Below are 24,067 nucleotides of genomic sequence, written 5' to 3'. Positions count from 1 at the left end.
AAACTAACTAGTGTATGGGGGAGACATAGATGAGAAATGTCCAGAATGACACTCTGCATCCCTCCGGTTAACAATTTAGCATTTCTACTATGGTGAGAAACATTGGCCACACTCTGTGGGTCTGTAACTGCCATATCTAGACACCATGCCACAGGCCAGTGGTGTTGGGTGATAACCGAAACATCTGTTCCTGTGTCTAAAAGCCCATTAAATGCTTTTTTTAAAAAAAAATTATCAATTCATCTCAGGGCAATCCCGCTTAATCTTTTGAACCCAATAAGAATCAGAGGACCTAAAACCCTGCAATCCCCTTTCCTTATTCATAGGTTTTCCAATTTTTGTCAAGGGAAGAATAAACATTGGAGCAATAAGAGAATCGGGGGTGATTTGAACAGTGTTTTGAGTAGATTGAACCTTGATTTCCCCTGTATAATCAGCATTGATGACACCTGGCAAAACCTGGAGACTTTTTTGAGTGTGACTGCTGCAAGAAGCCCCACTGTTCTTGGACACAAAGGCCCATAGGAATAACTTGAGATCCCATTTCAGGAGTTAGTATGAATCTGGTGGAGGGATGGCGGTCCCAACCTCTGCTCTTTTCTTGCTCACCAGAGGTCAGAAGTGTGCTTAACAGTGGAAGGGGTTCTGGGGAGGAACTGAGGAGAGTGCCCCATTGTTTGGTGGGGCTGAGGCAGCTCCCTCCCTGTAATAGCCTCTTCAACATTTTGTATAGACACTAGAAGGTTTTGTTGAGGAGACAGGTAATGGCTGTGTTGACCCCACAGGTGTTACAACAGGGCAATTTCAGGCAAAATGTCTCTCACACCCACAATGGGAACAAGTAGCTTTTTTCCCCCTTTTCTTTAGGCTGTGGATAAATGACCTGAATGATTATAATTTGGCTCAAATTATTGGGATTTGAAGTTCAGTAACAGGATAGAGGTGTTGAAAACCCTCCATGTACTCACCTTTCCATCTGACTTTTTTAATGTGCCATTTGCAAGGGAGAGACAGAGAAGGCAAAAGTTCCCTCCTGTGACTCAGCAAAATTTCTCCAAGCTGAAAAGGTAGAGATGGCTGCTTGCAGCGCAATTAAAAATATTGGATATTGTAAAAAGGAATCTGCAGCAAACCTCTTCTTTTGCGGGGAAGAGTTATCCTCCATTGCTCCTTTCATATCTAATTGAACAAGGTTGGAAAGCTTAAATAATGCTTATGCTTTATCACACTTTTTGTTATTTTGTCATCCTTTTTTGTTTGTGACTTGATTTTAAAATATTGCCACAATTTCTTTGTGGTTGTCTCATCAAATTTACAATCCTTGAGCTATTTCCCAGTCAAATGTACAAAAGAAATACTGGAATCAAGCATACAACAAATAGTTTCATATACATTTGTGATTTTTTAGAATTTGTTTGTCCCATAATTATATAACTGATAAAATTAATGCATCTATTTTTTGTTTTTATTTTTCATAACTTTTATAACTGTGGTCCTAGAGAACCTGCTTTTTTTAATGTCCCAAGTTTGACACCGGATGAAGACAACATCAATACATTCTAGGGCCGAATACTGACCATTATCAATGTACTTTTTCCCCTTTTTGCCTGCACAACAGAGGTGTCCTCTTGCCCTTTAGTTTCTTAATGTGTCCCTGTTTGAGCTTCACATGCTGTGACTCACATGGCTCTTGAGGTTCCTGGGGTGAAAGACCATGAAACAATAAGAAGATAAACAAGAGATGAAAGCTGGAGTCAGTTGGATCCCTCATTCTCCACATAGGAGAGAAGGAACTGCTCCCTCACTGTAGGGGTGTTTATTTATACATTTAGCAACTTAATGTCACATGACATTGCCTAGTATTCTGCATGTATGGTAACTGGGTCTCATTTTGGGAGTTGGGATTCACTATGTTAATGTGCATCCCAAGTTGTTACAGTATTACTGGTTGAAAAGGCTATTTTTTCTCTATTGTTTTGGATTTTGACATTTGTCCATTGTCTTTGTCTTTTGACAAAGATCAGATGGCCATATTTATGTGGGTCTATTTCTTGGCTCTCTCTCTTCTGCTCCATTAATTAGTTTGTCTATTCTTTTGCCAATACCACACCTTCTGAATCATGTTGGATTTATAGGCAGTCTTTTTTTACCCCCCCCCCGGGATCAAACTTTTGATCACACTTGCCAGGTAGGCGCTTGTGCCACTGAGCTAAATTCCCAGCCCCTTATAAATGGTCTTGAAATCATAGAATTAGTCCTCCATATTTGTTATACCCCTTCAATATTGTAAGATACCAATTTTTATATGTTCATTTCCAAGTATGTTACCACGAAGAACGTTTTTTGAAATTCATGTTTTTTTACACATTTTGCTCTAAACTATTTGTTTTTCCTGTTATATTTTATAGTTCCCCTTAATTTGACACTCTTATTTCCTATTAGAAATATAACTTTAATATTTTATATTTATAGAAAAACAATCTTCTAAGAAACCAATCCTTGATGTAACATAGGTTGAACTGCTGTTTTAGGTATCTACTAGGATGAATTGAATTTGTTTCCAACTGCACACAGTAGTGTAGCCTAACTATAATTTTAATTGATGTGGGACATGTAAAAGTGGGCCAATGAGTGCATCAGTCTACATGGGCTACACAGGGATCACAGGCTACTCCAAGGGGAGAATGTAACGTTGGTACACACAGTATCGAAGGCAGGATGCCTTTGGCCAACCATTCCAGTGGTCCCAGGCAGGTGTCGCACAACATTTGCACCAATGACGATATATTTCCCTTCAGTCCTCATGAGCAAGGTAGGGGCCAGGTCACTCCAGTGGGCTCAGCTAGTTTGCTCATCATTTTTTTTTTTTTTTGCACCAAGGATCAAACTCACAACTGTATGCTTGCAAAGCAGGTGCTTATGCTGCTGAACTAAATCCCTAGCCCCTGCGCATCTTGAGACCTATTTAGAGCAGGTCACCCAGCTGTTCTCTTACAGCTGGGCTTACAGTGACTGAGCAGAACCACCCACCTACTTCCCAGGGGCCATCTTGCTGCTTCCCAGTGCTGTGAGATGCTTTGTATGGTGGGTTGGCTGAAATTCTGGGGGTGGCTGCCCTGCTGCCTCAGAAGAGCCCAGCAATGCAGAGTCTCAATATGGCACTGTGTAGCAGGAGTTCAAGCAGGAGAGGTCACAAGATAGATGGAGTTCTTTCTCCATCTCCAGAAGCTCCACAAATTGAATTTAGGGCCCATGGGGGCTATAGGCATCTCCTAAGGCAGATACTTCATATGTTGTGGTCTTAGTGAGCACAGCTGGGGATTCCTGTTTATCTTTTCTCCACCAGATGCTACATGCTTACTGGTGGTTGTTAGGTCTGAGAAGAGAGGGAAGAAGAGGGGAAGGAAGGGAAAGAGGTCCGTGGAAGGAGTGGAATGGACGGCTGTGAAAGAAGTGGGCGGCGATGGCTGCAAAGATAAGAAATATAAAATATAAGTAACCTTTATTTCGGGAATGCGGGAGAGACCCCACCCCCGGCCCCGGGGCGCAGCATCTCCACCCCGGGGCCGGTGGTCTCTCTCTGGAACACACTCTCCCTTTCTCCTTCTTCTTCTTCTTTCGAACACGTGGAGTGAGGCCCATAAGTAGCCTCTGTCTGGGGTGGACCCCAAGGGGCATTAGGGATGGACAGGTATTTCATTGGCACACGTTTGGCGCCAGGGACAGGTTCTTAGGGATGGGGGTATAGGGTTACAGGTAAATCTATAGGGGCGGGGGAGGCAGGAGCCCCCTAACTTGGCTGAGGCTTTTCCTGGTTAAAGTGTCCGGTCTGGGCCAGCAACTCTTTCAGTGGTTTCTTTCTTTGTAAGACCATCGTGCATAAATCCATTTCTGTAATGTCTCTTTGCATTTGCACTGTAAAAAGGGACTCCACCTCAAAATACCTGTAGAGTCATAGTCTTTTTTTTTTTTTTTTCTTGTTTTAGCCCATTTTTGTAGAGGGAAATAGCCCGGAGCATCTCTAGTCTTCTATCTTGCTGAAGTCAGAGCCTGTTACCAAGGTAATGATAGGGTAGAGAGCTTCTCTGATGTTCTTGTCTTAATAAGACACCACAAACTTTTTAGAGGACTAGTGTCCCCTCCCCTCCTCAACAATCATTGCTAAGCCTAAAACCCATTTCTGTCTTTCTTCCAGGGGTAAACATTTTTCCTGTGTTTTGTCTTCTACTATCAGTGGGTTGCCACAATTGCCTTGTGTTAGCCTTCCATCACCATAAGAAAATACCTCAGAAAGACAAATAAAGGAGACAGAGTTTATTTTGCCTCAAAATTTCTAGATTTCAGTCCACTGTTAGCCAGTTTCATTGCTTTAGGTCTGAGGTGAGGAAGACGCATGATGGCAGAAGGAGCTGGTAAAAGCACTCAATTCACAGCAGCCAGGAAGAAGGGAGGGAGAGAGGGGGAGATGGGAGGGGAAGAGGAGGAGATAGAGAAAGGCATTGAGAAAAAGATACCCTTCAGAGACATGCCTTCTGTGACCTACAAGTCTTCCAAGTGGGCCTCACCTGTTAATACACATTCAGCATAGTTCCCTACTGGTTCAAAGAGTTTCACAGGCCCTGAACACTGCTGTGTGGTGATCCCTTCATACATAAGCCTTCAGGAGACGCTTCATGTTGAAGTGCCTTACAGGTATTATTTTTGTTCCCGTTATCCTTGCAGAGTAAGCATTCTGTTCCATAGGGCAAGTGTGGTACATGTATCTGGGCAGTGTTGGTGGGAGCTGCAATTCCTTTCATCTGACCAGAAAGTTTTCTGGATGGGGAGAAAAACTTTCTCAGAATTGCTTCCAATTTTCCTTGTGAGAACCTGGTAGGATTCTTACCAAAAAAAAAAAAAAAAAAAAAGCTTCAAGAAGCTGTGAACTCCAACAGTTCACTGTGTCAAACTAACCCGTGCTCAGCTTTCAACAGTTTATTAAAAAATTTCCACCTGGTTCTTGTTCCTGGCTTTTGTGGCATCTGGATAAATATTTTGATCCTGCTTTTCTTGTGGTAAGGTAGAAACCTGTCCTCCAGGTTTTGTTAAATTTTTTACCTGTGACCTCATTTCTCTTAAACAGTTCAGAAAATTTGATTAGTTTGCTATTTATCCAGCATTTCCTTGTTGTAAGGGTGAAAGCAAACCTTTCTAGCTCTTTACCTATATAGAATTTTACACATATAATTTCTAAATTTCAACAAAGGTCAATCAGAAACAGGAAGCTGTCTTACAGCTTTTACACAAAATCAATTGTATATTCTTGTAATCCACAAACAAGCACCAAGCTTGAGTTTAAAAAATGAGGCAAAAACACATTTTAAAAAGCAGCACTGATTTATTTTACCCTGGGCCCAGCAACACAATGCAGCCGGAGACTGCAAAAGCTGTGTGTCCTTCCTCTATACTGCCACCTTTAAGTACATATCACAATTTACAAAGTAAGGGGGTTGGGAAAACTGTTAATGAGGAAGACCTTTGTTTTCCTTAGGAGAGGACAGAGCAGTCTAACAGTAACTAACAACCCCTGTTAGCTTATTTTAGTACCACATCTGTTATTTGTAGAGGGCAACAATGGTTAACATATCAATTAGGTAAGATTTTACAATTCTTTACAGAGGACAGCATTTATTAACATATCAATTAGGTCACCCAGAGGGGTAAAGAAAACACATATACAGTATGGCCACGTTATAGGTATTTTGGTATAATACAAATATAACAAAGTTCTTTTTTCTAGAGTACAACATATATCTATATGCTAACAATAAACACTAGAAAATTAATAAATAAATATGTTTATCAATATTAAGAAAAAGACAAACTTCAAATTGGGATTAGATTTTTTTTAGTATTTATAACTACAGGAAGGACTTACATTCAGGGCATGTATGATATTCCTATAAATTCCAATAAGAAAAAGAAAACTCAATAGAAAAACCAGTAAATTATTTTGCCTAAGCCACCAAAAAGACATCTACAAGTTAAAAACTCCAGTAACTATGTGAAAAAGTACTCAACTTTATTAGTCATCAGAGAAATACAAGTTAAGTCACAGTGTTATAGAATTGTTATTGAAAAGGCTGTTGATCTCAAATTATAGTAATCCCAAATATTGAGTATGGTCATCCAAGTATTGTAATCCCTTTTCTGGTCTTCCTCATAATCCAAAAAATTGGATTTGTAATCCCATTGAGACATTATTGGAATCCCAGCAAGTTAATTCCAATCTGCCATCTCCAATCCAACCCACAGCGAGAGTAGACACCAAGACATATTCCAAATTAAGGGCAGCCAACGGATCCTAAATCCGATCCCTGTAAGGATGTATGGGCAAAGGCTCTGATCTTAAACCTCTCCCAGAATTTATTATCTCATGAAGAAAGGGGGTGACTCAAGGATAAGTAACAGTGAGGATAGCAGAAACTACTGAGTGACTTGAGCTGGCTCAGGTAGTGACAAAGGCATCTCTGCAAAATGAGGAGATAAAAATAGCAGAAGCATCAATTTGCATAATTAATTAAGGTAGCAACTAATTTGTTTTTGGAGGCTATTGCTTCAGATTCTGATATGTAAATTTTTGTGCCCTGGGGACTCATAGCCTCTTTATCTTGAGGTTCATACCCAGTTAAGGCTCATTCCTGGAGCTGGCTGGCTCTACTATCTCAATTGTGCTTATATGTTTTGCAGAGTGATAGGATTATTTCCAAAAGATGAAAAATATTTCCAAAAGATGAGGAGTATAAAACAAAAGAGGCCTTTATTCTGGGAACATGGAGAGAGAGGACTGGCACACTGGCCACTGGAATCTGGCGATCTCTCTCACGTGGACATGTGGCATGGGGAAATATAAGTAGCCTAAGCTTAGGGCAGTGCCCTAAGGTCATTAGAGATGCACAGGTATTTCATTGGCACACATTTGGCACCAGGGGCAGATTCTGAAGGGTAGGAGGGGTATAGGGTTACAGGTAAATCTCTAGGGGCAGGGGAGACAGGAGCTCCCTAATTCGGCTGATGCTTTTTCTGGCTACAGTGTCCGGTCTGGGTCAACAACTCTTTCATATCCCATCTTATGATTATTAGGAAAAGGGGTGAAGATTTCTCTCTTTAACTACTTCCTGCTGGCAGGGGGCACTGTACTGGGGCCTAGGGGAGTCAACAGGATGATGGCTGATGCCAGGTGTTTTAGCCAGGACAACTTCACTGGTGAATGTACATATGTCAGACTGGAAAAACAAAGAGACATGATGTTATTAGGAGACATGGCACTGTCATATTTAAGGACCCGGTGAGGTAGAGAGGACGATGCCTTTGATTTAGACATGGTATTTTATCAGGATGACATTGAGGTAGGATCATTATCACGGTGAGGTAGAATTCTGAAGAATAAGTGTGAGGTTAGAAGGAGTGAAATTATGAGAGGTGATTACTCCCCCATCTGAAGGCATAAAAGTTAGGAGGGTAGGTGTGTAAAACTTGTCTCTGGTCTAGGAGTTGAGTTGTGAAAAACAGGGGGAGTAGGGGAGATGGTGGGATCAGGAAGGGTAAGAGCTGGAGCTTTTAGGAGAGCCTCTTTTAATTTTTGAAAGGAGGTATGTATGGGCCTAGTAGGGTCCAGGGGTTCTGATAAGGGACCCTTAGCAGCCTTGTAGAGGGGTTGAGCTAGGGCTGCAAAGTTAGGAATCCAGAGACGAAAGAAATTAGCTAAACCTAGGAAAGATGTAACCTGCCGTTTAGTTGTGGGCACCTGGAGATCACGAAGAATTGCCTTACGATCTGAGGTGATGGAGCGAGTAGTGGGGGTGAGAGCGAGACCTAGGTATTTGACTTTTGGGGAGGCTGTCTGGGCTTTGGTGGGAGACACCCTGTATCCACAGCTAGCAAGGAAATTAAGAAGACTGGCTGAGTGGCATATGGCTAACATGTGGGATGGAGAACATAATAGGAGGTCATCTTTGTATTGAAGAAGAACGGTAGGTTTGAGATCGAGTTCTGTGAGGTCAGTAGCAAGAGCCTGACTAAAGAAGTGGAGACTATCCCTGAACCCCTGGGGGAGTACTGTCCAAGTAAGTTGTTGAGACCTGAGAGTGTCTGGGTCAGTCCATGTAAACGTAAAGAGGTTCTGGCAATCAGGGTGTAGGGGGATAGTAAAGAAGGCATCTTTAAGATCTATAACTATAAAGTGAGTGGTGGAGGGAGGGATATGAGAGAGCATGGTATAAGGATTTGGTACCACTGGGTAAGTTGGGGTAACAGCACTGTTAATTACTCTAAGGTCCTGTACCAGGCGATAGGACCCATCAGTCTTGAGTACCGGGAGAATGGGAGTATTGTGGGGTGAGTGGGTAGGTTTAAGAAAACCATTGTCTAAAAGCCGCTTAATGATGGGTTTAAGTCCCCTTAAATGTTGGGGGGCTATGGGGTATTGGGGAACGCAGGGAAAAATTGAGGGATCCTTGAGACAGATTAAAACAGGCGTGGCATGTGTAGCCAGAGTGGGATAAAGGCCTCTTTTGTTTTATACTCCTCATCTTTTGGAAATATTTTTCATTTTCTGGAAATAATCCTGTCACAGAGAGTACTATGCAAGGACACAGGAGACTGTCTGATGGCTTTAGAGATTATATACCAGTACCTGGCCTAGCCTTATTTGCAATGCTTAGAGCCAATTGAAGGGAGAAGGAAATACAATAGTCAGCTCTGTACATATCAGTATAAGGAAGTCAGTCAAGACATAATCAAAATTACAGCAATTGTTCTGCATTCAAAGGGAGTCACCCAAATTGTCGCCCACACCAAATGTCAGTTATGTGGAATAACCAAAATTTCAAACATAGCTGATTCAAGGAATTTGGCATTTCTACAAACTTTGAACATACACAAAATATATTGGTTTTTTAGTTGCTATATAATAAATCACTCCAAGACAGTGATTGAAAACAATAAGCACATGTTTTTCCACAGTTTCTGTGGATCAGGAATTTCACAGCAGCTTAGCTGTATGATTTTGGTTTTTGGGATCCCTCATGAGTTTGCTGTCAAGATGTCAGCTCTGCTGAGGACTTGACTACACCTGAACAATTTACTTTCAGGATGACTCAGTGGATAAAGAAAATGTGCTATTTATACATAATGGGCTACTGCTCTGCTATAAGGAAAGATAAACATGAGTCATTTGTAGTGCACATTGATTGAAAACAATGTTAAGTGAAGTCAATCATACTACGATGGTTTGTGTCTAGATGATCCCCCAAAGCCTCATGCAGTCATGGGAGACAGTCTTTACAGAGGCAACTCAGTCTAGAGTTTGTGATTGGTTCATTGTCTAGTGCTGTGATTGGGTGTTTGTACTATACCTGCCCCAGAACAGGTAGCCTGCATGCAATATAAGGTGCAGAAAAGCAGCTTGCTTCCCCCTTTTGCTCCTATAGTTTTTGCTGTTTTCTACCAGTCCAGCCACTGTGAATGTTGCCCCTCTGCCCTGCCACCATGCTTCAGAGCCAGTTGATTATGGGCTGAAACCTCTCAGACTGTGAGCTGAATAAAACTTTCCTCCTTTACCCTTGAGTGTTAGGTATTTTGTCTCAGCAATGAGAAAAGTAACAAAGACACAGACATACAAGCTTAAATACCATATGGTTTCTTGCATATGAGAAACTCAGAGCCTCAATAAAGAACAAAATAGATAAAATGATATCAGAAGATAGATGTTCTGCAAATGAAAAGGGAACCTTGAGATTTAAGGATGGGTAAAGTGGGGAGAGGAAAATGGACATAATAATGAATTAATGTGTTTCATGTATATATACTCAGTGCCCATAGTCATTATGTATTGCAAACATGTGTGAATAAATAAAACACTTGACTCTTTTAACATGACTGTTGGCAGGAGGGCTTAGTTTTTCACCATATGAACCTCTTCATAGAGCTGCTTGGATGTCTCCATAGCATGGCAACTGGCTTCCTCTAGATTAGGACTGAAAGTAAGTGTAATGCTCTTTATGATGCAGTATTGAGGTTGCACACTATGACTTCTGCTATTCTATTCATTAGAAATGCGTGACTAAGAGAGCTCACACGGAGGTTGTGGACTTGGTCTCTCTGCTTTAGAGGAAGGAGAGCTGAAGAACTTATGGACATATCCTATAAGCAAACAGTTCCACTCTGAGCTACAGAAGCAGCAGTGGGTGGTTGTGTGGCCTCCAAAACATATACAAAAATGTTTATGAAATCATTATACATAATAGAAAGCATAGACAAATCAAATGTTTATCAATAGTAGCATGGGCAAATAAATTCTAGTATATTTTTAGTACAGTAAAATACTATGTGGAAATGAAAATAAGCTACAAATATATCCCCAGGCAGAAGCAAATCTCACTGATATACTCTGGAGCAAAAAAAGACAAATCTTATGAAGGGGAAAGAGGGGAGGAGTGAGATGGATTCCTGGGGGATGTTTGGGGGGGGCACTGTTTTATATCTTGCTCCAAGGGATGTTTGCAAATGTGCTTCTATGTTATAATACTGTAGTTCACTGACCTACATATTGCTGACTTGTATACAGTTCAGAATTGTCTTCTGCTTTTTTAGTTTTTATTTTTGTTAGTACATGTTAGTGGTACATAATGATTGCATCATGGATAGTTGGTACCTGTACATAACATATTTTATTTTAATGTCCCCCTTTTCATCTCTTGGTCTCCTTCACTTTTGCAAAAGATCTATTTCCATATTTCCTATTACCTAACTTTTATTTTGCTCTTTATTTTTAATTTGTGTTTCTCATACAAAAGAAACTATGTGACATGTAAGCCCGTGTATTTGATTTATTGCATTTAACATGACCTCAAGGCACATCCATTTTCCTATAAATGGCTTAAGTATATCCCCCTTTATAGCACAGTAGTATTGCATTGTATATAAATGCCACATTTTCTTTATCCATTCATCTTTCCATGGTGATATAAGCTGCCTCTAAGATTTAGCTCTTATGAATTTGCTGCTATAAACATGGGTATGCACGTAGCACTACAACATGATGTATTTAGCTCTTTAGGGAAGATACACAGAAGGGAAATACCTGGATCAAATGGAATCTCTATTTTTTTTTAGGAATCTCCATACTGATTTCCACAGTGGTTAACATCCTACCAAAAATGTAGAAAGATTCTTTTTTTCCCTACAGCCTCATCAGCGTGTTATTATTTGATTTCTTGATGATAGTCAAATTTTTAGAGTAAGATGGAATTCAATGTTGCTTTAATTTGCACTTTTTTCATGACCGGGGATGTTAAACATTTTTTCATAAATTTCTGGTCATTTGTACTTCTTCTGAGAAGCAGCTATTCATTAGTTATCCATTTATTGAGTTTCATTTTTAATTCTTTACATATTGTGGACATCAGTCTTCTGTCTGAGGCATAACTGGCAAAGTTTTTCCCATAATGCAAGCTATCTCTTCATTTTTTTGGTTGTTTCCTTTGCTGTACAGAAACTTTAATTTGATATGATTCCATTTGTTCATTCTTGGTTTTATGTCTTGTATAATTGTGATTCTGTTCAGAAAGTCCTTGCCTATGCCTATGTCTTCAAGAGTTTTATCTATTTTGTCCTCCATCAGATTGTGTTTCTGTTTTAAGATTTTGACCTTGATTCCTTTTTTTTTCTTTTTTGTAGTTTATTATATGGTAAGATCTTTGTCTAGATTCAGTCTTCTGCATTTGGATAGCCAATATACCCAGCACTATTTATAAAAGAAGTGATTTCTTCTCCAGTGAGTGTTTATCAAAGATTACAATTGGATGTGCATGAAATTATTTCTGCATCCTCTGTTGGGTTCTTTTGATTCACGTGTCTATTTTTTTGTCAGTACCATGCTGTTTTTTTCACTGCAGTTTCACAAGTAGAGCTTGAGTTTCAGGGATGTGATGCCTCCTAATTTGCTCTGTCATACATAAACTGTTCTAGAAATGTTTAATCTCTTTATAACAGACCTAAAATAAATGTTTTTAATTTCAGCTTGATAAACCAAAAATTCTTTTAATGTATTTTTGTTATTACCTATTTTTATAGAGTATTTGATGTGGTATTTTTATAATTCTGAGCACACAGTACTCACCCCATTACCCTCCTTACGCATCTCTTATTCCTTCCTTGCGTAAAAGTCTCCCTTCTACTTTCATGTCGTCTTTTTTTACATTCCCCATATTAGGGAAAATAAGTGGTACTTGTAAGTGGCTTATTTCACTTAGCATAATGGTCTCCAGCTCCATGCATTGTCCTGCAAAAGTACTACATTTCCTTTATTTATTCTTCTGCGCTCCTGCTTGGTTACTGCAAAACAGTGCCACAATAAAGATAAGTATGCATGTGTGCCTTCACCATGTAGACTTTAATTCCTTATACCCAAAATCCTAAACAAGAAAACAAGCCTAAATTAAGCATGCTAAATTTTCAGTGAAAATAAATTTTTTAAAAAAGGAAAAAGATTTCAATGACAGCAAACAAACTCTGAAAAGAAGTGCAAAGTTAACTGATGAGTTCTGGTGATACAGTGCTTTGTTTTCAAAAAGATAAACACCACTGATTGTAAGGTATTTTTTCTTTTAAATGGCCCACTAGTTAGACATAAGGCAGTCCATGATAATAGATGTATTTACACACTGAATAGAAAATAAATATACATTAATTGGAAAACAACTTAGTTATCCATTTATTCATTTTGCACCTCCACTGTTCACCTTCTGTTTCAATTTTTGTCTTTTGTAAATCCTTTTTTTCCATGCTTTTAAATCAACTTTTGGCTCTGGTTTTACCCGTTGTATTTCTACTGGTTTTTCCTCAGCTGGTATAACAAAAACATCTTCAGTAGGATCATGTGGAAGAACAGTCTTTGGCTTTCTCAGTTTCTGTACCTCTTTTACTTGCTGCTTCTCTTTGTATTTTGCAACTGTAATGCATCTTATGATCCACTGATCTTTTGATCCATTGATGCATGTTACGTGACTGGTATTGAGGACTTTCATATAAAGTTGGTCCTCCAAAACTTCCCTGAAAAACCTTTATCAGATTTAAGACAAAATGAGGTCCTATTTCTACAAGTTGAGCATCTTCATCTATGATCTGGAAGTTCCAAAACCATATGCTATTATCCAAAATGGTGAAAGTAAATACATGGCTCACAAATGGCTGGCTTTTGGGATGGTACCATGGTGTACTAACAATCTGAATTAAGAGTTCTTTTAACAAAGCGTAATGTGACAATTCATCAAAAGCAGGGTCAAAAGACAAAAGTGGCCAAGAACCTTTCAAACAGTTTCCAGTCATCTTTAGTTCAGCTAGGGTATGGATATTTTGAACAAGGAATTTAGCAGAAGGCCCATGAGGTGAATTTGAAACCCACATATAAAGATCTTGTTTTTTCTTAGCTTCAAAATAGATGCGTTTATTGCAAGTTTTCACTTCCCAGACCTCATGAATCACAAATAATTTATCTTTACGACCCATTTTAGTATGTGCTTTAGAATGAGGCATCAAGGTTCTCGAATCCTGCGTTAAATGTCTTGTTCTGAAATTTATTCCTCCGGAAGGTAAGAATTCGTTCCTCATTTTTCCACTTGCCCTTGGAAACAGGGCCTGGGATACAGTCTCTCTCTGCTTCCTTCATCTCTTCTGCCACAGCCAACGAGGAGATCCGCATCTTTTGTTTCTTTTTGCTTTCTTCGTTCGAACCGCAAGTCCCCGCCCGTTTCCTCTTGGCGGCAGCCATCTTGCCTCCGCACAGTTTACTCTTGACCGTACTTCCGGTGCTGTCACTCACTAATCTCTCCGTTCTCTACCATCTAGCCCATTCTTTTCTGTTCCGCCTCCTGTGGCTAGCCCTCACCTCATCCCTGTGAGAGGCTGTACTGGGGCCCTTGAAGGGGTTTTGTAGTTGCTCTGTGGCTCAGTCTTATGCAGCCCTTTCCTGAAATGGCACCTGATTGAGCACTCTCTTGCAGAACAGCAGGTGCTGCACTGGATTTCTTCTCCAACTCTTAAGACGTGGAAGGAGTCACTTCTGAGTAAAACCCCACCCTGTATTTGCGATTTACAATAGATCTGGCCTTTTCTTGGGACTAGTGCTGCCAGCCTGGTCCGCTGCTTCTCTGTGGAGCATCTCTGGATGCTGGAGGCTTACCTTGGGTCTGTGGAGTCAATTCATCTCTCCAGGAGCCTTGGTCACCTTCCAAAGGCTTCATCCTTTGCTCTGCATTTTGCTGCATTTCTCTAGCTTTTCTAATTTTCCTGTCAGTTCTTTCCCGTTCCTGGAGATCTGCTTCCTTTTTCTCTTCACCAAATTGTTATATTGCAGGTGTCTGGAGTCCAGGTCCTAGAGGAGCTGTACTTTGCCCCTCATCGCTTCTCCATCATTTTGATTCTTTGAGAATTGTCCTTTACTTCAGATTTCAAATGTCATCAAGAAATATTAAGGAAAGAAAAAAGCATTCATTGGACACACATACAGAGGTTTGTGTGCTGGATTTGGCCTACAAACAGACAGTTTGTAATACCTGATGAGATAAAGAGTAGTGTCTTAGTCATTTGAGCTGCTATTAAAAACTGCTATGGAGGGCTGGGGATTTAGCTCAGCGGCATAAGCACCTGCCTTGCAAGCAGGCGGTCATGAGTTTGATCCCTGGTACCGATAAAAATGAAATAAAAGCTAAGAAATCCAAGATCGAGATGCTGATGGATTCAGTGTCTGATGAGGACCTACTTCTTGAGTCAGAGGTGGCCATTCTCTATGGAGCCCTTTCAAGGAAGAAAGAGGGAGTTCTCAGGGTCTCTCTTAAAAGGGCACTAATCCAATTCATGAAGGCTTCATCTTTACGACTAATCACCTCCCAAAGACTTTAAATGACAGATTAAATTTTAACAGATGAATTTTGTAGAGATGTAGCATTCAGTCTACAGCAGTTGTTATGTATTATCTTTGAAAGGCCACAAGCCATAGGGTTTATTGTAGACTTTGGTGGTTGCTTCAATCCATTCCCATAAAATTTAGTAATACAGAATATTGATTCTGGAAAATACTTCTAGACCAGTGGTTGTGAGCATATGGCATGTGTGTTGCTGTGGGTGTTCATGATCATTGTAAGCTCTAAAAGGCTTGCTGTCAGTATTCTAGATCATTTGGTCCACTTTTCCTGGTATTGTGTCAGAACTTCTAAAAACACAATATGAAAACTGCTGATCTAGGTAAATACTTTGTTACAAATAAAGAAACTAAAATTTAGAGAGATTTTGTTACTTGCTTAAACAGAACCTTGAAAATAATGTCCTGAGATTCAAGGCCATCAAACTGAACCAAGAGATTGTTGTGTTATTCTGATGGAAAAACAAGAACGCATCTCTGTGTCATGCTCTGTGGAGTAGAAATTCTCCTATATTATCAGTATAAGTAGGTAGTGGCTAAGTAAAGCTACAAATAAGAAACTGAGATAGAAAATATGTTGGAAAAGTATCCTATTTAGGGACTGCCCTGGGGAATACCCTACTTGTCACCGATGTGTGGGGCATTCTCACACTCAGCTCACCCTTTAACTGTATTTTCAACTTTGAGTGGACATTAGAATCACCATTTTAAAAAAAATAACTGTTTGCAGGGTCTCTCCATAGACTCAATCAGATTGTCTGGGGTGGGCTGGAATAACTGAATATTCTACTGAATGTTCTACTAAACATGTTCTACAAATGTTCTACTAAAATGTTCAGGGACTAAGCCCTTCTTATTAAAAAACCCCTGAGTCTAATCAGCAATGTGGGGTTGGTTAGGAAGTCAACAAGCACCATATGGTGGGGGGATCCCTATCATTTCCTTGTTCTGGGGATGAGTTCACAGAGATAGTGGGAAAGACCCTATTGAAACCAGTGTGTCCATGGTTGGCTTTAGTGAGCAGTAGCGTGATTCAGCAGGAGGAATTCATATCTGCTAATCACAGTCCCTCGCATTTCAGTCAAGAAGAGGATGCACAGAGAGTGGTAGGAAACACATGCCAATGACATTGAAGGGGAAAAGCGTTCAGATGAGTAGTACTGTTTCTGTTTGCCCTCCCCATGTTATGAACTTCACATTGTCTAGGGTGGGCTGCCAACAGACAGCGTCTAGGCCTTTGTTGATATAATCTGAAGACTGGGATCTCTTTCTTGTGGCTCCAGCATAGTTTTCCATGACTAAAAAAACCCAGCTGAGATGAATCAAAAAGAGGAAAGACTGATTTTTGACTCAGAGTTTTGTGATTTCAATCCATCACAGATTGACCTCACGGCCTGTGGAGACACAGGACATCCTGGCAGAAGCACAGGGTGGAACAAATCACCCTCCTCAGAACAGAAGTGAGAAAGAGAAAGAGGAAGAGGCAGAGTGCTACTCTCTCCTTTGAAGGCACACCCCCAGTGACTCAGTGACCTCCTCCTCCCGCAGTGACTCGGGCCCCACCAATTCCCTCTGCCACTGCAGTGACCAAGCCTTTGGGGGCATTGAAGATCCAAACTACAGCACCTAGGAAAGCAGCGCTCCATTTGGACATGGTGACATTCACCTGGGATACCAGAATTCCAGGAGGCTGAGGCAAGAGAATTCAAATTTGAGCCCAATCTTGGCAATTTAGTGATTTAGCAAAACAAGATGATGATGATGATGAAGATGATGATGATGAAGATGATGATGATGAGGAGGAGGAGGAGAGGAGGAGGGGGAGGGGGAGGGGAGGGGGAGGGGAGGGGGAGGGGGAGGAGAGGAGGAGATAAAGACTGGGGATGTGTATCTCAGTGCAAAGTTCTTGGTTCAGTTCTCAGTACTGAAAAAGAGAAAAGGGAAAGGAAAAGAAAAGAAAAGAGATTGATAGAATTGTATTCTGAAGTGTTGCATGGGAGGTGAAAGTTCCTTGGCTTCGTGACTTCAGCAAAACACAGATCTCTGCTTAGAATGATTGGATCCCAGCAAGAGTCTTCTCTGGGGGCTAGGGATTTAGCTCAGCACATAAGCGCCTGTCTTGCAACTGTGGGTCGTGAGTTTGATCCCTGGTACCGGTAAAAATACAAAAAAAAAAAGTCTTCTCTAAAGGAGGTCAAACTTAGAGATACTTTGGTTCTGCCCTTCTCCTCTCCCCCAAGTTTCCTAAATAGACCCCCTTGTTTAGATCTCAATACCTGCCCACCATTCTTCTCCCCGCTGCCACATTTATCTTTTAAAATGGTTCTGATCTTGCTTCATCAACTTAAAATGCTTTTTTAGCTCCCCGTTTTCCACTCTATAAAGTCTTAGATGTCCAGCTAGTCATATGCAGGCCATTATTCACCCCTGCAAGCTCTCTAACAAACTAATCTAGCAAAACCGAAGTACTTATTGTCTGGGTTTGCTACTCCCTGGGGCTGTGATTTTTATACATACTGGTCTTTCTGCTTGGCAAAGTTCACTATGGCAAAGTTTTATTTATTTTCAAATCTGGACCAGATATCACTTCCTACAGGAACTATTGATAAAGAGCTAAACAAATATTTGTCATAGCAGATCTTATGGTCGAAGATGGCCATATAAAGATGCCTAAAGCCTAGTTCAAATCTTCTAGCATTTCGTACTTGCCTTCAGCCCTGTCTCCTGGTGTGTGCTTTTTACTTACATTATTCTTCATTTTCTTTCTTCTGGCTCAACAAATAATTTCTATTCTTAGAAATGAGCAAGTGCTACATTATATCTTGAATTCATGGGCACATACATACTCAGTATTTAGAAAGCATACAGTATTTGGAAAGATTCATGGACGTAGTTCCAACTACAAAGTATGATTATAAGGGATGAGATTACAGCTTAGTACTCTGTAATCAGTCAACACAAAAGCACAGCACAAATATGATAGTGATTAAAAGTATATGCTCCGAGAATGAATTGCCTGAATTTGAATCTCATTTCTGCTATTTATAAATTGAGTAAATCTGGGTATCCCAAGTTTCTCATCTGTAAAGTAGAGATGAGGGTAGTTAGTGCCTCATAGACTTGTTGAGAAGATCCATACCAAAAAAAAAAAAAAAATGCTTAGAACACTGCCTAACACCATGTAACTGTTAATAAATGGTAACTATTATTGTTACTTTGTATAGGAGCATAGCTGTCTCTCACTATCAGCAGGCCCAGTGACTTTTATATTTAGCAATGAAAGAACTGTTTATTTTGCTGAGAAAAATATGTACTTTTACCTCATTTTCATTGAACCAATAGCACGTGACTAAACAACGACAGGCCTGGGACAGCCCAGAGCTTGGAATTGGGTTTTTGTTTGTATAAAGCTAAATGACTTGTGTGTGGGGGAGGAAAACTGCCTTAGTCCACACTGATTGAGTCACACAGCTATAAATACAGGCTGAGACATAGCAGGTGACAGTCTATGGTACAACAGCTAAAAGCATAAAGTATGGAATCTGACTGCATCACCGTCTCACTGCGCCACCATTTACTTGCTCTGTGACTTTGTTATTTCTTTGGATCTCTGTTTCCACATGCATAAAATGAGGTTGATAATAAAAGTTGCTATGTTATACAACTCTTGATGTAACAACTTTGATGTAACAACTTTAATGTAAAACATTAAGAACAATGCTTAATACAAAGTACATAGCAAAAGTAAATAAAAAAGATGCCTGTAGCAGGCGGAAAACAGATATAAAATTAATCACTACAAAAGTATTAAACTAAATGTGTAATTCCCAAGAGAAAATAAGGAAAACTTTATTATAATTACATTTATGCAATAATCTTTATTAAAGTATTTTTTGTTTGTTTCTACAAAGGTTTCTAATTTATCCCCCACTACCACTTATGTTGGGTTCACACCACCAGAATTTCCCAACATGTGCTCTATGAAATATGTGCCTTAAAATGTATATGAGACAAAAAGACTTTTGCAGGTGAATAACTCTGGATGATGGTGCATGCCATATTTCCCCGGAGCCTCAAATGTATAGTTGCTCCCTGAGGACTTAATCAGTCTTGTAAAACTTTGATTTAGTTTAATCTGGCCTTCTCAAATAGATTTGATCTTAGAGTCTTTTTAAAAATATGCCACCTATTAAAATCCCTTGACTACTGTTCCATGGAACAAGCACAGAGAAATGATTGCTTCAGGGAGGACCAAAAGCTAGGGCTAAGGGGCATGGGAGGAACGTGAGGAGAGGGCTTATACTTTTTAGATTGGCATTGCTGGGGACAGTTCACAAAGTCAGAAGCCACAGGAATCCCTTATGGTCATAGACTGTCAGGAGGCCACCGGAGCACATGCAGGGTCTTTGGAGAGTTTCCAGTGAGACTGTTGCCTCCTGCGGCTGTGGTGCTGGGGTTCCACCAGGGAAAATCACTGGAAAGGCTCCTACACTACTTTGTCACCTGCCTCTGGCCATACACTTCTTGAATTTACTTCCTATTTTCTGGAAGAGAAGAGACTACAAGAAAAACATTTAATGTGAAATGGCCCACTGGGGAAACCAGAGCTCAAAGGAAAGAAGGGCTGATTGAGAGTGTAGCCCAGATCCAAGACAAGCATTTTCCTCTGGGGGGAGCAGAAATAATGGTTGCCAGCAGCACTGGTGAAAAGGACCCTTCACAGCACGTTAGGGCGGGAAGGGTGCTTAGGAAAAATAATAGTGACCCTGAAGTTCCAGGACAGGATGAAAGCCTCCTGAACTATGTTCAGTGAGTGCATCTTTAAACTTCTACTCTTCAAGAGAAAGGTGATGCCTGAGGAGAGGAGGGTGTTCATTACAGAAGGGAGAGTAGAGTCAATTAAAAAAATCCCTGATAAGAGATGCTGTATGTGGATACAATGACTGTTTGCATTGTCCAGCACAGTGCGGATTTCCCAAGTTAATGTCCTTTCTTGGCCTTCTGAAGACAGGTATACCAGCCTCCTGTTACCCTCTCCTTCTGCCTCAGGTTCCCACTATAGAAGAAACTGGGTGACCTAAGTGTCCTGGTGCAGAGACGAGCTGTCTTTCTAAGGTCAGAGGTCAAGCCCTTGACCCTGGAGGGGCCCACTCTGCAAGGGGCTGCTGAGGGACAATGCAGGATGGGGAAAACAAAAAAGATTTACTAATAGTAACTCTGGCTACCTGTGGGAGATGGGAGACTTGTATTTTTCTGTAATGAGTGTCTATTAATGTTTATAAGTGTGGACAATTAAATTTGTACCTCCGGGTCCTATCCTATTTTCTAGAATCATTCATTTGTAGAAAACCTGAACAGATACTATACATATAAGCTTCATGAGTGTGTTTTTACCCCTCCCCCCGCCGCCCAAAAAAGGCAAAAAGAGGGACAGAAATACATCCTACAAGCTTATATGCACAGAATTCTACAGAGGAGGAGAAATTTGCAAGGGTGAGAGGGCCCAGGAAGTTTGGGGGGGAAAAAAACCTGCAACTTTTTCGTGCGGCCAGCAGGAAAGGACTCGCCCGGCAGCCCTGGGGGAGGCTCAGGTGGCCGCGCTGCGGGTGGGGCGGGGGCGGGGCAGGAAGCCCGGGGGCGGGGGCGGGGCGGGGCGGGGTTAGGGCCCCGCGGGCGCCGCAGGTGCGGAGGGGCGGGTGCACCTGCGGGAGAGCGCGGCGGCCGGCTGTGGCGCTGCGCCGCCCGCCGGGACGGGAAAACCCAGGGTCCCTGAGAGTGGCGTCCAGCGGCGGCGGCTGATGGGAAAAGACACCATGGCCCACAGCCCCTGAGCTGAAAGGGGCCGGACCGAGGTCGGCATGGGCCCGGAGCTGCCCGCGCCGTGGCTGCTGCTCCTCACCTGGCTCCCAGGAGGTGAGCCGCGGAAAGATGGGACCCACCTGGGCCCAAGGAGACAGGGAGCCATTGTTGTCTGGCCTTGCAGAGCTGGTCACCGGCAGAGCAGTGGCGGCCTGGGCTGAGCTTCGGTGGCGGTGGCACTTGCTAGGGCACCAGCAGGTCCGGGGACTGAATCGAGTTTCTGCCTGTGGGACCTGTTGTTTTCCTCTTTTTGTAAGTCCAGACGGGCCCTTCTGCAACAGGTGCAAGAAAGAAAGAAATCCAGTACCTTTGGACCCCCCCTCCAACAGTCAGTGGGCGTTTCTTGATCTCTAAAGCGAGGCAAAAGCATTATTCGTGATATTCCTATTTTTCTTTTTCATCTGATACTTGCTTTTAGGTTCTAAAATAGTGACAACCATACCGGCCCAGAGTGAATTTGTTTCCTTCCTGGGAGGTTCTGGGTCGTGAGCAAAGGGACAGTTGACAGGGTTCAGAGTCTGTGTTACAGGACCCCGACGTGGGCCTCGTGTTGGGTCACTTTTCTACTCTCTTTGTACCCACCCACTTCCTTTGCTCTGCCTCTTGATCATAGTTTTCCCTTAGGTGCCCAATTACCTGTGGCACCAGCATTAAGCTTTTAGCCACCACACCAACCCCTCTGCTCTCTGTCACAGTTCTGTGTGTGTCTTGGCGTATCTGTGTGAGTGACACAAGGCAGAAAAGGACAGTAAGTGACAAAACGTGCAGGCACTTTCAATCCTTTGCAAATTAGGGTGCTGGAGTGACTCTGCAAACAAGAATTATGAGTTTCCTTGGTGGTTCCACCCTGTTTTATTTCATTTTACTTTTTCTCCACCCTTTTATGAGTAGCTGCCCTCTTTATCTTTAAGGTCAGCTTGGAGTTTGCTTGCAGACCAATCTGAGTCTTGAATGTTTTTTAAGGGAAAAAGGTAATATGAAGATGGAGGCACAGTTTTCTTTTATAAGATTGAGAGGACCTGAGAATTGCTCAGGTGAAACCAAATCTTGCTCAGGTAGGATTCTACAGTCACTCAAGCTTAATGCTAAGAATAAAAGGGAGGATCGTAAAAGGATAAGAAACCTGGAAAATTAGTAGTCCCGAGGCCTTATGAGACTTTTTGCGGGACAGAGGACCTGTTAATCATCTGAAAGCAACAATACTAGATGTCAGATACTCACAGTGCACTAGGAAGTGGACTTAATGTCACCTAAATTTGAGTCCGTCAAATTCCACCACAGCAGCCATCTTAAACTGTGAATGCACATTCAGAAAACTCCCACAGCTTTGCAGGGTTTGCTTTGCATTTTCATCTCAAATTTTACAGCAGCCAGAAATTTCTGGAGCTATTTGATCTGTGTTTTCAGAAAAACAGAATTTGCTGTCACCTCTGTCCTGGGGTTACCCCATCTGTAAAATTAAGATTTCAAAGACAGCAATTATATGGATCAATAAATTTAAAAAAGAAACCTTACAGATTAAAATCCTCCTTGGTTATCAATTCCAATTCTTAAACCAACAGCGTAATGTTCTAAAAAACTGCCGAACTTTTATGAAGAATGTTGAACATTGAACCTTTTTCAAATATAGTGATTATAACCAAAGATTCAAAGATTATGTTCTTACAGTGGGCAGCTGGACAGGGCCTGTGGAAAGCATGGCTCCCCGTGTCTATGCAGCAGTCACACCATGTTGGCAGCAGGAACACTGGAGTAGCATAGTGATACTGACTCTGGTTTTTGCTTGGCAGTCCTTGAATGGAAACCTGCCTATGTGACAGGTTTTAGAACCAGTGGGTACCAAAAGCGAAAAAGTCTTAAGTGACCATCAGTTTCATTTCACAGATAAATTGAAATTTTAACTGTTTAACTCCAACACCTACAGGGGGACATTGCTATTTTAGCAGATACTTTCCCTGCATATGTGCAGACGTGAATAAAGCTGCATCCAGCTATTTAACATGGATTTGTATCAGAAGTATTTGTGCAACTCTGGGCAACATTACGGTTCAAAGCCTCCAGTAAATAGGGGTGATAAAGTACATATGTCATAAGGTTTAGTGAAGCTTAATTAAAATGAAGGTTTTAGCCACATGTGATGGTGCACGCCTGTAATTCTAGCACTTGGGAGGCTGAGGCAGGAGGATCACTTTGAATTCCCAGCCAACCTGGGCTACAGTGTAGTTCAAGACTGTCCAAACTACATGGCAAGACCCTGTCTCAAAAAATAAGGTTTGAATGCACTTTGTACAGTGCTTGCACAGTAAGGGAGAGATTCATGCATATTAGCCATGGAGATAATGCTGCTTGTGACTTGGTTCCACATAGGATTGTTTGAAGCTAATCTTAAAGAGAGTAACTCTTCCTTTGCCTGTGGCTAAGAAACTGAACAGTGAGATGACTGCTGGGAAGCTTTTCATTATTATAACAGTATACCTTCCAAGAGGAAGAATTGAGAGATGACCAGTATAAGATAGAAAATGATATCACTGAGTTTTATTGGATCATTGAACAGAACTGTTTGTAGTCTCACTGTTAGAATGTCCACTTTACATGCTATAATTTTGTGACTTGAACAATTATTTTAAGATGACAATATGTAATCCATTAACTAGTGATTTCCTACTGTTTATTTTTTTCTGTAAATCTGTATAACTTGTACCCTTTCTCTGTTTTTTTTCCTCCTTAAATAAAATTAAAAAAAAAAAAAAAAAAAAAAAAAAAAAAAAAACATGACCAGCAGGTAGAACTCACATGGAGGAGAACTGATTAGTTTGGTTAACGCGGTGTGCAGGTTGGCAGTAATGGTAGCTTGCACTGGAATGGTTGCAAAGATGGATAAAGAGAGAAACCCCAACTTGTTTAGGAGACAGATAAATCCAGTTCAATGACAGACTGTGTAGGCAGGGTAAGGGGGAAAGTGATTCCAAGGATGAGCCCTGTTGTTCCATCTTGTCCATTCACTAAGGTGGGTGGGAGAGCTCAGGTTTGTACAGAAGGATGACAACTTAGATTTAGGGCTTGAATTAAAATTTGAAACAACCAAGAGAAGCCATCAGGCCATTTGAGGACATATATCTGTCCAGTTCCTTACTGTGCAGTCATAAGATTTAATATACAATGCTCTAGTAGTTTTGAGCATCATTATAAGATATATTATCCATGATAGAAAGTATTTCATCTGTTTACTTGTTTACTTTGACTAGTCTA

The 24,067-nt window shown here is 41.1% G+C and overlaps 1 protein-coding gene and 1 pseudogene across 3 annotated transcripts in view; one reads left to right on the top strand and one right to left on the bottom strand.

Moving 5' to 3' along the window:
* Positions 1-12,758: 12,758 nt before the first annotated feature.
* On the bottom strand, positions 12,759-13,810 carry LOC100724845 (ribosome biogenesis protein BRX1 homolog; annotated as a pseudogene).
* Positions 13,811-20,644: 6,834 nt separating this feature from the next.
* Ildr1 (immunoglobulin like domain containing receptor 1) overlaps positions 20,645-24,067 on the top strand; it is a 31,003-nt gene continuing 27,580 nt past the window's right edge. For all 3 annotated transcript variants that reach the window (XM_063225076.1, XM_013151837.3, XM_013151836.3), the window contains exon 1: positions 20,645-20,872. In XM_063225076.1, coding sequence (XP_063081146.1) covers positions 20,818-20,872 — 55 coding nt within the window. In that variant the 5' untranslated portion in view covers positions 20,645-20,817. The remainder of the gene's footprint in view (positions 20,873-24,067) is intronic.

The sequence above is a fragment of the Cavia porcellus genome, unplaced genomic scaffold (genome assembly GCF_034190915.1).
Source record: "Cavia porcellus strain 051 isolate PalLab524CR breed Dunkin Hartley unplaced genomic scaffold, mCavPor4.1 scaffold_15, whole genome shotgun sequence".
Taxonomy (NCBI): domain Eukaryota; kingdom Metazoa; phylum Chordata; class Mammalia; order Rodentia; family Caviidae; genus Cavia; species Cavia porcellus.
Note: the sequence above shows the minus strand (reverse complement) of the source record. Positions and strands in the feature narration are given on the sequence as shown.